The 12,906-nt window shown below is 38.1% G+C and overlaps 1 protein-coding gene across 3 annotated transcripts in view; it reads right to left on the reverse strand.

Moving 5' to 3' along the window:
* CBLB (Cbl proto-oncogene B) overlaps positions 1-12,906 on the reverse strand; it is a 133,769-nt gene that overhangs the window by 55,808 nt on the left and 65,055 nt on the right. For all 3 annotated transcript variants that reach the window (XM_075168542.1, XM_075168524.1, XM_075168534.1), the window contains one exon: positions 10,072-10,218. In XM_075168542.1, coding sequence (XP_075024643.1) covers positions 10,072-10,218 — 147 coding nt within the window. The remainder of the gene's footprint in view (positions 1-10,071; positions 10,219-12,906) is intronic.

The raw sequence follows: 12,906 nt of genomic DNA on the forward strand, positions 1-12,906 counted from the left end.
CGTTGGGAAATGAGTGATTAGCTAATGAAACAACATCTAAGGTTGTTTTGTAGGACTTCTCCAAGAACAAATGAGCGAAAAAGTGGAGGCCCCAATTTAAAATTCACTAAGTTCAGCAGAATTTTTTCTGCAGCTTTGTGGAATAGGTCTTTTATCTTCACTCCTATTTCTCAGCAGCTACTTATATACAGCTATCATTCCTAAATACTCTGTAACAGCACCAGCCAGGGATCATTCCTCCCCCAATGTCTCTCTCCAGTTTATACATACAAATTGCTGCGCTCTTTTGAGACCTTGCAGACAGCACACACTCACTCAAAATGAGGGTGTTACCGAGTCTTCACAAGGTGAAGGATTCTGCAACATCCTCTCCTCTTGCTCCTACAGCACTGAAATCTGGCGACCTTCCAGGCACGCTGGGAAACACCCTCCCCTGGCAGAGATCTAGGAGGGGGTCACGCAGGCGGCTTCCCATAGTGATGAGGGGGCGAAAGAGGTTTTCACAGACGGCTGGCAAGTAACATTTCACTGCTGTTGCTTTCTTGTGTTTTAGGGGGATATACAGCCTTTGAAGGCACCTTTTCATTATTCAAATCTAAAGAGTTATTTTAATTGTCTGGGGAGGTAGCAGAGGCAATGGGAGAGGGAAGGGAACAGGACCAATCAAACCAAGGTCGAGATTGGGACTGACCTAGTTAATAGCATGCTTGTCATTTAAAAATATATATATATACATTACAAAAAAAACCCATATATATACACACACATATATATTACAAAAATATATCTTTTTTTTTAAACAGGAAAAAAAAATTGCCTTTATAGAAAGAAAAATAGGATCCTGTTTGTAATGAAATAATGCCTACAGCATTCAGCTCCTGAACTATAGAAAGTATCTCCTATAAATATTTTCAGTAATCTTTGTCCTTGTAATATTTGTTGCATCATGCCCTAATGATACCCTGCACTAGAGGCTGGCAGGTATTCTGCACATGCCTCATGCTATTAGCTGACCTGTGGACACTTGTCTAGGAGGACACGAGTTAGTCAGCTACAGCTCATCAGAAAGATGTGATTTGACATCCCAGTAACATCAGTTCTCTATAGAATTAGGTTGAGGAAGTGCAGTGTCTCAGTATTTCAGGTATTTAATTGTAGTTACGTAAGCTATCCCTTGCAGTAGAGCGCACATGACTCCGGCTGAGACAGTGTTCTGGGGAGTATCTCACGTACAGTACTACATAATGACTGTACTTCCCTCAAATGTTTGATGCCCAAAGTTAAGAGCCCTACTACACGTGCACACACTATGAACAGATACACCCAGGGCTTTGGTAACAGTTTCTCTTTTTACAATATAATTTGGGGAAAAAAACAGGACACTGAAGTAATACAAAAATATCTGACTATTTGTACATGTACACACTGTTATTGTGCTACATGTTACTTTATTACGACCTTCAATTAGTTCAAAATCCTCAGAGAGATAATTTTAGAAGGAAACAAAAATATGAAGGAAGCTGAAACGCACACCTTATACAGCAGAGAAAGGTTATGGAGGACATTTTACAAGGAAAATCTAATCTCTGTCTGCCAAACATTTAGGAAACGATTGATCCATACAATGTCTTTGTACTGCCTTTCCTCATAATTAGAGTAGAAGCAAGCCCATGCCAATTTAAGGAAAGAAAACGCAAAATAAAACAAATGATCCTGAATAACTTTTCCTGAAGAGGCTTTCGGCACACATCTTACCTCTCTCAAATCAACAAAACTATCTGTATCTTGGTATTCACCTTGGGGTTGTCTTCTTATTTGAGAGTCCTGTCAAAAACCCCAAAATAAGCCATTTCTCCCCCAAGCCTCTCAAAATGACACTACTTCTCCACATTTCTTCTGCAATAGTGAAATTAGTAAGTGTATTTGAAGAATGATGAATTAAAAAATGTTCTGATCAAAGTATAAGCTTTTTAAAAATACTTCTATATGGTCAAAGGGAAGTGTCATTCTATAATCTCAAATACAGTGTTTTAAGCACCACCCACACAACTTCTATATGCCTAAAGGAGAAGGATCAGTGTCCAGCATGTAATTTTCAAGCAATTTAGCAGAGGAATTTAGGTCCTCCCTTCCCTCCTGCCCCGACCACGTGTACATATGATTTTCTTAAACTCCCTGACTGTTGCTGCATTATTAAAAAGCAAAAGACATTAAAATAAACCTAGAGAGGAAGCAAATATTTTCTGAGCATGCAGAGTACATCACTTCAGTAGAACTGCAGAGATGCAGCTATTCTGGAATGTCAGGTGACACTGCTCCCATTTGAACCAGAGCAGACCACAAGTATGTCTAGAAAGGTAAACATGTACCTGTGTAACTTATACTTACAGTGAACATTTTTGTCTGCAAGAGACTCTCTCAAATGTTGCCAGAAAACATAACATGAAAAGGGCATTACCGTATCCAGAGCAAACTCAAAAATATTCAAGCAAATACTGACCCAGATAGAAACAACATTCTTTGCAAGTCTGCAGTGAGCAATGTGGATTTTGGTTTATCATCACTGAACAGAGCATTTTCTTAAGACTGCTGCTTCAGTTTTAAGTGAGAGGCCACATGTTTTCATTGCTTCTGAACTGCAGAGCAAACAATTGACACACAGAAGGCTTGAGAAGTTCAGTCCTACGGGGAAAAAAGGAATTCTGCCATATCATGCCAGTACAATCGTTAAATAGTGACATCATGCAGAACAAATACAGATTCATCTAACATGACAAAAGAGAAGCTAAAAGAGAGAAAATGAGTCTTATGAAATGGGGAAAATATACCACCAAAAATATCCACTTCCAAAGCCGCATAACTGGGCATTGCTGGAGAGACAGCAAGTTAGTACTTCCTTAAGGGACGCAGGAAGTCTGCATTTCCTGAAGTGTCCTCGAAGGGATACACTTACCTATATATTTGCAACTGTGATCTCTAACCACAAATCCAAGGCACACCCATGCTTTTGCACGTCCTTTTATACTTAAAAAACTGCCTCTCCTATCTATCCATCAAGAATCTGTTCTCCTGTCTCACAATCTTGTGTGCCAAGTATTACAACTTTCTTTTCTCTATCCTTTGTGCATGCATTTTTACCTTATTCTTAGCCACCCAGAATAGCGGCGAAGACCATTGTCCTTTTCTGTTTTTTAATCATATCTTGCAACTTTCCATTGACTAGCTCTTCTCTATAACATTATCTATCTTCTTGTTCAAACTTCTTGTGCTGGTTTCGGCTGGGATGGAGTTGATTTTCTTCCTATCAACTGGTATAGTGCTGTGTTTTGGATGTAGTCTGAGAATAATGTTGATAACACATTGAAGTTTTAGTTGTTGCTAAGTAATGTTTACGCTAGTCAAGGACTTTTCATCTTCCCGTGCCCTGCCAGGTGCGCAGGGGCCTGGGAGGGACCGTGGCCAGGGCGGCTGGCCCAGCTGGCCAATGGGCTATTCCATACCATATGATGTCATGCTCAGCATATAAGGCTGGGGGAAGAAGAAGGAAGGGGGAATGTTCGGCGTGATGGCGTTTGTCTTCCCAAGTCACCGTTACGCGTGATGGAGCCCTGCTTTCCTGGAGATGGCTGAACTCCTGCCTGCCCATGGGAAGTAGCGAATGAATTCCTTGTTTTGCTTCGCTTGTGCACGCGGCTTTTGCTTTCCCTACTAAACTGTCTTTATCATCTCTACCCATGAGTTTTCTCACTTTTACCCTTCTGATTCTCTCCCCCATCCCACCAGGGGATAGTGAGCGAGCGGCTGTGTGGTGCTCAGTTGCCAGCTGGGGTTAAACTACGACACTTGTTTATCTCGCATTTGTATGAAAAAGATCTAGCAAGATTTACATCTCACTAGCACCCAGGAACTTCTGCCTCTAGCTCAAGTTTTTAAACAAGGGTACCAATAAGCCTATTTCCCATGCTGCTGATCAGCCGAGGGAGGAACTGTCCTCTAAAAGCCCCATTCCCTGTTTACTTCCTTCTCTTTAAAAGTTTCTGTTGCCAAAACACCTGTCTTGATGGTGGTGAAGGCTATGGCACTCAGATCACTGCCTCTTCCTCTTTCATATCTCTTTATCTTTGGCTTCGCTTTACACGTCAGTTCATACTCAGATTTGAAGCTCTCTGGGTCAGGACCACCTCTTCAGTCCATATTTTTACCATGCTCAGGCAACAGTAGGGCTCTTGGGCACTATCAGCAGCAAGAACAGGAAATCAAGTAATAAATAAAGGGAATCAACAAGGTGTTAAAACCTAGATTATCTGAAGTCTCACTTTCTGACAGCTATATGTTTTCAAGTTAAGTCATGCACTGTGCTCTGTTTTACTGCTTCTTCTCTGAACCCAAGCCACAGAGGCTATGTCTGTTCTGTCCTGAGCCAAAAAGCACTGACCGCAGCAGAACCACAGCTACTCAAAATTTAGAATATCAATCTGAAATACCCTGTTTAACTGCTACTGAGAAACCAATACCCACATTTTTTCCTAAATTCTAATAAAAAAATAAATACGTTTCAGGCCTCAGCTGGGGGGGGAAAGTATCAGAGCATTACAATAGTCATGTATTGGACCCAAGCAGTGAAAGAATTTCCATTTCCTCAGAAACTAAAAGGTGGAGGGAAATCAATTTATCTGACAACAATAACAGGAATGCTTTCAATTTTTTAAGGTTTCACAATGATGAGTAAAATCTTAAAAGTTAAAATAAATGCCAGAACTATGGAGAATTGAAAAATCTAAGAACATTGACATTTCGCTGCTGATTCATTTTGCAACACGAAGACAGTCACAAATTTCAATAGTTACAAAGCCCTGCATGACTTCACTGTAGCTTTCAAATTCAGAGACTGGAAAGATCTGTTAGGTCATCTCACCCACTCTCCTTCTCAGTTCAGGATCACTCCCAGTGCTATTTTGCACATTTTTGCTCAGAACAGAAAACTAGTAAAAGATGTAAGGTGCTATTAAAATGAGCAGGGAAGCGGGGGAAATTAACATCAAGCACTATACAGTGATAAAATGCGGATAATGAAGAAGCTATCAGATTATGTTTTATATGCATATTTACAACCCACTGGGGGTTACTACAGTATCTGTAAACAAATGTAACTGCTGATTACATGCCTTAATTTCACAGTTCCATTTAACATTACTGTTTAGCTGTACATTTAACTATCATTTGCTTCAGCGCAACTATAATGGTAAACACCATGGGTGAAGATTCACTCCACTAAATCCACTTGCTCCAGTAATTGTGTTCTAGTAATCAGTACAAATCCAAAATCGTACCTTCTCAATCTCACCGCTTTCCTGCTTTTGACACTATCAGGCTCTTTCTTGGTATAGATCTTAACCTAAAATCTTGACCTTGACCATGGTGTAAAGCTTGTGTCAATTAATTTCTTAGTTGTTTTTCAGCTAGCTCCTTTACTTTCTTTAAGAGGCTCTCTTCCTCCTCATAGCCTGTGAATATGCCAAAGAGCTACTTTTCCCAGCCTACTCCAGTCATTCATCCTTTGGAAAGTTCTCACTTGTTCCTGATTTTTGTTGTCACAAAGCAAATCCAAAATTCTCTCTATTCCCTCATCCTCCTGACAGCTTTTCTCTGTCAGTTTCCTTAATAAAGTCAATACACCAAAGCCATCCTGGGCCTTCTATTTGACACTGCTGACCTCCTCACCTACCCCCTAATTTAGATACATATTAATTTCTCTGCTGCTTTGCCCTTGCAGAGAAATCAGTTCCTCCATTTCTTCCTTCGTTATACTGCTATTGTCCACATTCTCCTTCCACCCAGATGATCAAAATCTCATTATCTACCACCTTGACTTATCCCCTATACATCCCTAAACCCCATCAATCCTCCCCATACATCCCTAAACCCCACATTAGGCTCTCCAGATCCTTTCCAAACATCATGTCACTTCCAAGGTTTCCCCTTCTCCTCTGAAACATGTGATACTGGAAAACCTCACAATTGTAAAGCCTCTGACTACTTACTCCTTTTGCACTCTCTGCCTATGTGAGGGCTATGACTTCCATTACTGACGTTTCTGCTGCTCTCACAAGCACCATAGCATTCTCTCCCATCCAAGCTCCTCTAGCTACTGACATTATCTGGTTGTTTTGTAGAGGTGTACCAGAAATGCAAAAATTGAGAAGGTATTTGAAGGCCAACAATGTGTGAAGTTATCTCAGCACATTGCTCTGATGGAGCCATTCAAATTGCTTGCTGAGTTCTACTTCTGTGTTTTCTACAGAAATTCAAAGAGCAGCTAGATGTGTGATCATCAGAGACTCGAAATAATTAGCCTAGCTATTTATTTTGCTAATGAGTTTGAAGTCACATGAACGTACACCTGACTAGCTTTAAACACAAAAAGAATGACTGCATCCTATGATACTTATTAATAACAGGATGAATAAACTTAGCTACAGCTGCACAACTTTGCAACAAGTGTTCAGACAGACAAATGTAACCAACAAAATTACAAGTTCCCCATTCATTAGGGAAGAGCAATTACAGAAATCAGATATAGATTTTTTTTTTTTAAACTACAAACTAGACTCTTGGAAATTTTATCTTTTGGATTTTATTCCCCAGCAAATTATAATATATTGCTTTCTGTAAATGGAAGTGTAAGTTGCACTTTCAAAAAATTAAAAGCCAAAGAGTCAACTTAAAACCATAAATGGGTATGACCTCCTTCTTGCTATTTAGAATATTTCAAACTAAAAAAGAAAAAAAGACAGCATTTCAGAAAGAAATCAAGGCAGAAAACAGATTATATAAAAGCTTCCAATTCATTATGTTTAGAAACAGGAAGATTATTTTGATTATAATATTATGCTGAAAAAAATCATAAATTAATCTAATAATTCCAATTCTCTCCTTCCAATCAGATCAAACAATGCATCAGAATTATTTCTTGTGCTACAGTTTACCCATCAGAAGCCAAAATCCAGCACAACTTTCTTTTTATTTATGCTCTAATCTTGAGCAGCATTACTTAGTGACCTCAAAGTAAGGGCTGCTTTTTGCAAAGAAGTGAGGAGTCCAGGCTTGCCCTGTAAAATAGAGATGGAGCCAGGGAACATACAATATAGTTTCTCCCTGTGCTTTCATTGCACTGCATACCTAAACAGAGTTGGAGGTTTCAGATAGTCCTGGGGGCCCACCTTTAGGTGGTCAGGTTAGAAACAGATTTTATCAGTTGTTTGCAACACCCAAAATCTTTATGTAGGTTCTGCTTCTAAGGAAGTGATACTAGCATATTTGCAAACTAATTTGTCATAACAGGCCCATTGTAGAAGATGTGGCTCACAGGCATACCTGCCATATATTTCTAAATGGATTAGAAAATAATTAATGTTTAAAAAGCTTCAGGCATTTTGTTTAACGAAGAGATTAAACGTAATGCCAAATAAACCTTTTTTTCATCTGTTTGTTTGACACACATGCTGTTACATGTTTTACAGTTACTGAAGCACAGTTAACTAAACCTGAGATAATGGCAAGGCTGCCAAGCACAGATCAACTGTTCACTGCTAAGACAACAGGTAACTAAAACAGCTTCAGTTTGTTAGAAAAGAGCTGGGAACACTAATAACAGTGGTTATTTACCTAGCCTGAAAGTAAAGCACCTGAACAAGACAGAACTCAAAAATCTTCCAGGCTATACTAGATGACCGAGGTTACATATGTAATTAATTGGACTTCCCAAAGCTGCCTTGATTCCTAGGCATTTTTGGTGCATGGATGCTTTAACAACAACAAAAAAAACAAAGCAAAACCAAACCAACCAACCAAACAAAAACAACCTCCCCCCCCAAAAAAAACCCCTATCAAAGTACATACGGGGAACAGGGGAGGAGGTCAGAGGGTTAGTACTGAGAGTTCATATTTAAAGTTGCATTTTATGAAGAAATTTACATAAGCAGGAAAAAAACAAAGCATAAAAAAAGGCATGGCAAGAGCTCTGGGACCCTGAAAAGGATTGGAAAGAAGTGCTCCAGGGGATGAGTTAGGAAAAAGAAGAGTCAAGTGTGAACAAGAGAAAGACAAGGGTAGAGCACAGTTGTTCAGATGGACCAAGGCAGCTGAAAAATTCTTCTTACCAACCTTGTTCTGATAAAAACTTATTAATGTGTTAGTTTCCTACTGTCTGACACCTCAAGTACCTATCTATTGTGCCACCTCCCAAAGGAAACTGGCAGGACTGTTGGAAGGAAACTTGAAGGGAAGCACCTGAATCTCACACAGAAAGCATAAGTTAGTAGAGAAATACATAAAGGAACATGACAGTGAATAGGTAAGCTGATGAAATAACAGAAAGAAACAGCAGCTTGCAGAAGACGAGATCTGTAAATCCCAATGACAGAAATGCAATTTGCGATCAAGACGGCTGGTAAAGGTCATTCAAGGACAGAGCCAAACAGGAGAATAGGACCACGAGGAGATTTAAATTTTGAGAGTTGCTGAGCAAAGGGGAGAAAGAGAGGAAGAGACAACAGGAACACTGAACAAAGATGATCATTAGGCATTTTTTCAAAGCTCCTGTTTTTCTTTTTTTTGACTGACATGTTTTTTAAAGCCTCATCTGATAGAGACCCCTGCATGTCATGTAAATTAATCCTTCAGATAAAGTTATCTGCACTTTTGTAGATATTTTGAAGATCATCTTCACGTTAAAATGGGTAACACAAAACATGACCAGATTCCTTTCCTCTTACAAAAAGAAGATTGATACAGCAACTTGATCATACTTTAACATTATCTACATGGGAAAGAAATTTGTTAGAAGACTGAAGTTACCAGATAACACTATAATGAAACCAGAAAGTTGGAAGCTAGCAGTAGGTGTGTTTAGACTAGCAAAAAAAAAAAAAGGAAGTGAAACTGTTATAAATTCACACTGAACAAAATTAATTTGCAAAAGTGCCAACCTACTGGTATTCTAAAAACAGAATGAAAGACTTGGGAGTTGCTCTTGCTCAGAAAACGTAACAGATTGTTGCAGGAATTGTTCTGTGACTTGCTATGGCCTACATTGTGCAAGATATCAGACTTGATGACCATAATGACAGCTCCATTATATTGTAAAATACACAAACCTCTTATCGTCTCCCTCTTATGTCACTGTTACTCTAATTAACATTCCATATGAGAAAGTGATGAAGCTATGCACCTTGTATTAGCCTATATCTGTATCATAAACGAAATTGTTTCCCAGAAACAAACAAATCCCACACCTGCACCTGCCTACTTTTACAAGTTCAATATTGCATTTGCTATAATCACATATTTAATCACATATCTACAAATCACACTTAGCATTCATTTTATGACTCGTTCTTGAATAACAAGTTTCTCCAAAACCTGCTTTTGATTAAACCTTCTGACATATCTCCAGTTATTCTATCTTGTTCTGTAACAGAACTTCAACAAAAGAAATCATTAGTCCCCTGTGACTACGTTATAGGTAGTACAGTTGTAGGAAAAAAAGTTTCGATAATAAGGGATAAAAACATATTCATTTCAATCACTTAAAAACCACTGAATACTGTAGTAGTTAGAAAGTTAAAGACGGGATAAGGAAGCATACTGTCCATGAGACCAATATCAAGTTCCTAATTCAGACTTTACAGTTACCATTTGTAGAATATATAGATATATATAATATGAAAGGACATGATTTGCCATGTACATTATGAAAACAATGTACTATCTTCACCCTAGAACGGAACCAATAAACTTCATGCAATGTAGTCCAATTTATGATTGACTGTAAGTGCCCTTGATAGAACTGCCCATACATTTTTATTCATCCTTTGAGCAAATTACATTAAAAAAAAAAATTGTTAATAATTAATTTAGCAATTTCTACCAATTTAAAGACTTGGACAAGAAATTACCTTTTAAATGCCCACCCACATACTTAGAACCATTATTTGGATTTTTGAAAATATCATTCTTTTTCATGCTTATGATTAGAAACAATTAAGGATTTTGCAAAATGTTAGTACTTACTTATCTCCAAAGAATTTTCTCCAGAAATCTGCAGCATCGGCTTTGGTGATACGAAAGTTATCACCCTGGAATTGGCCATTTGGAAAAATAGCCTTTATTTCTGCTAGCATGTGGCTGAAGATGAGGGACAGCTTTGTTAGGTTTCTCCTGTAGATAGAATAGGGAGAGGGGGAGGGAAAAAAATCACATCAAACCCTTAAAATGGAATAAATTGAATCAATCTTTCAGTACCTCATATATCCTTCATATTTGTGTAATAATCACTGTGTGACACAAGAAAAACACTGAGCTTACAACTGAAAACACATCAAAGGAATACAAATCAGTAGTTTGTGTTTCCATGCACTTCTGAGGACATATTCATCTCCATGAATATAAAAATCATTTGTTCAGCCACAGAACAGATTTGAGTTCTCAACTGCATATTCCAGCTACATTTCTGATCCCCATAAAGATTAAGCTTGTGCATTTCTATTTCATTCAGTCATTGCAGAAGCAGGAATTTATACTAATTAGACAGCAAATACATTAAAACAAAACAAAACAACAACACACCAAAAAACTCAAAATATAGTTTATATGTGAGATCAAAGCTATTTCAGTCCAGGTTTATAGAAATATAAACACAGCACAGGACTAGGTTTACTCTTTTTTCCTATGACAATTTTATTCTTTTGATTCTTTCCAGCTTTCCCTTACTGCAGCTACTTCCTATTCTCTTTTTAAATGCCTTCTCTTTAGTTAAAACTTGCTTTCAGTTTTCAGTGGCATGCTAGAAACAAAAATCAAGCTTCTTTGCTATCAGCTCACTTCCATAAGCTTTCCAGACTTGTATCAGTTAATCAAAAATTATTTATTTTTTGGCACAGAAATCCCATTTAGTATAGTGCAAAGAACACAGCATCCTTAAATGCAAATAATCCTTTTGTATGGAAAAAGTCTCTGGGAGATGGTGGGGAGAGGAAAGAGAAGAAGGGTGAAGCAATCTTCTGGAGATTCTTTAGATGATCCTTGCAGTAAAAAAGGGGTATCTTCCCACCTGATATACGAAATAGACCACCCAGCAGACTGAATAGTTTCTGATGAAGAATTTGTGTTCTTATGTATTTTAGTGAAGTATTTTAATGAGTCAGAAGTGTCCTGTGTCAAGCCCATTCACCTTTCACGACCTCAGGTACTACTTAATAGTGCCTCAAACAATTTAATGAAAAACATAATAAAATGCGTATCAGTCATTTAATTTATGACTGCTTATAGACAGTATTTAAATAAATTCAAACTTATTCACAAGTCCCCAGCCACATGAAAAGATTAAGATAGATTTTTACATATGCATACCAAATAGCTTTCAGAATGCTCAAAAAAGCAGTTCAACATATTTCCTGGGGTCTTCCTAAAAGAACACTCAACTTCATCCTGAAGCAGTAATTATTTCAACTAGATTTGTGAACAACTTATAATAGAGATTCCTGTGGAAGCAGTGTTGCAGATTTTACTATAGGTTTTGCTACCAGGAAAACTATGGTAAAAATAGTTATTATTAAAACATAAGTAATTTAAAACAAACAAACAAACCAACCCCTGATGAATACACTCTTCCTCCCCTCAAGATTCAAAATGGTTGCAGGGCTAATTCTTTCAGAGTCCTTTAATTCCTCCAGTATAATCAGATGTATATAATTATGATGCCCAACTGTTCCTTATTTTCTGGATTTGTTCCTTGCTATCCTCCTTCCTATTTCCTTTGTACTTTAATTACACACACGTGTTCTTTATTATTTTACTCCTCAGAACTCAAGCCTGATGCAGAGAGCAAGCAACAGCTATTTTAATGTAGCTTCCTCAGCCAGCCCTAGACCCAAGATTAAGCAAGCAGCTTTCTGTACTCAGGACAGATGTGAATATAATGCGGTGCAAGTTTGAACAGAGCTCTCCCTTGCCTGGTTCACCATATATCTGCCTACATTAGCAATGTACTGTGCTGCAGGGGTTCTTTTCAGGTACAAATTTACCTAGTGAGCTTGTTGGATTCATGAGGCTTGAGCCCCATGGTGAACTAAGGGATGAAGTCACATACAGGTGCCACCTGGGGCACTTCCCTGCCCAGAGGGGAGCGTGTGTGTGTCTGTATGCGCACGTCCATGCACATGCATCGCCTGTTAGGTAAAGCTGCACAGTACGTGACCAGAACCAACGTGGTAGGAACTGGACAGCAAATGCACAGTATACACATGCATCCAAATGACTGTATCTAAATCACAAAGCCTGTTCCTTCCCTCTTTGAACAGCACCAGTCACTAAGTGCATCAATACACTTTTGTTTCGTTATACAAGTTGGTTAAAACAAAGAAAAAAGCCAAAATATGTTTTGTTTGTATTTGTATAAACAAGAAAAAATGTTCTAATATCAAACTAAGATACCATCTTTCCATCTGACTGCAAAGTTGAAACTTGAAACCAACTAGAACCTTATCTGTGCCTGAACATACATCACAGCAGAAAATGGAAAATTCTTGATCATTTATGTATATGGTAGCTGTGTTTCCTCCTTAATTTTGATTCTTGCTGTACCAGATTATTATCTCAAGTCCTTCTTTGGTATCAAATAATCATGATAAATCATGTCTTAACTTTTCACTCATATATTTTTTCTTCAGAATTGTAAAGGACATATTGCACCATTTTTGTTTAAGGTATGCTTATGTGATACCAGATCTCAGTAACTTACTGAGACAGAGATACAAAGCTCAATGATTTCAGAAATGGTTTTCAAGAATTATACAAGGTGCAGAGATGATGCCATCAGGGTGGGCCAGTGATTCTCCCTACCTGTGC

Source organism: Calonectris borealis, chromosome 1 (assembly GCF_964195595.1).
Source record: "Calonectris borealis chromosome 1, bCalBor7.hap1.2, whole genome shotgun sequence".
NCBI lineage: Eukaryota > Metazoa > Chordata > Aves > Procellariiformes > Procellariidae > Calonectris > Calonectris borealis.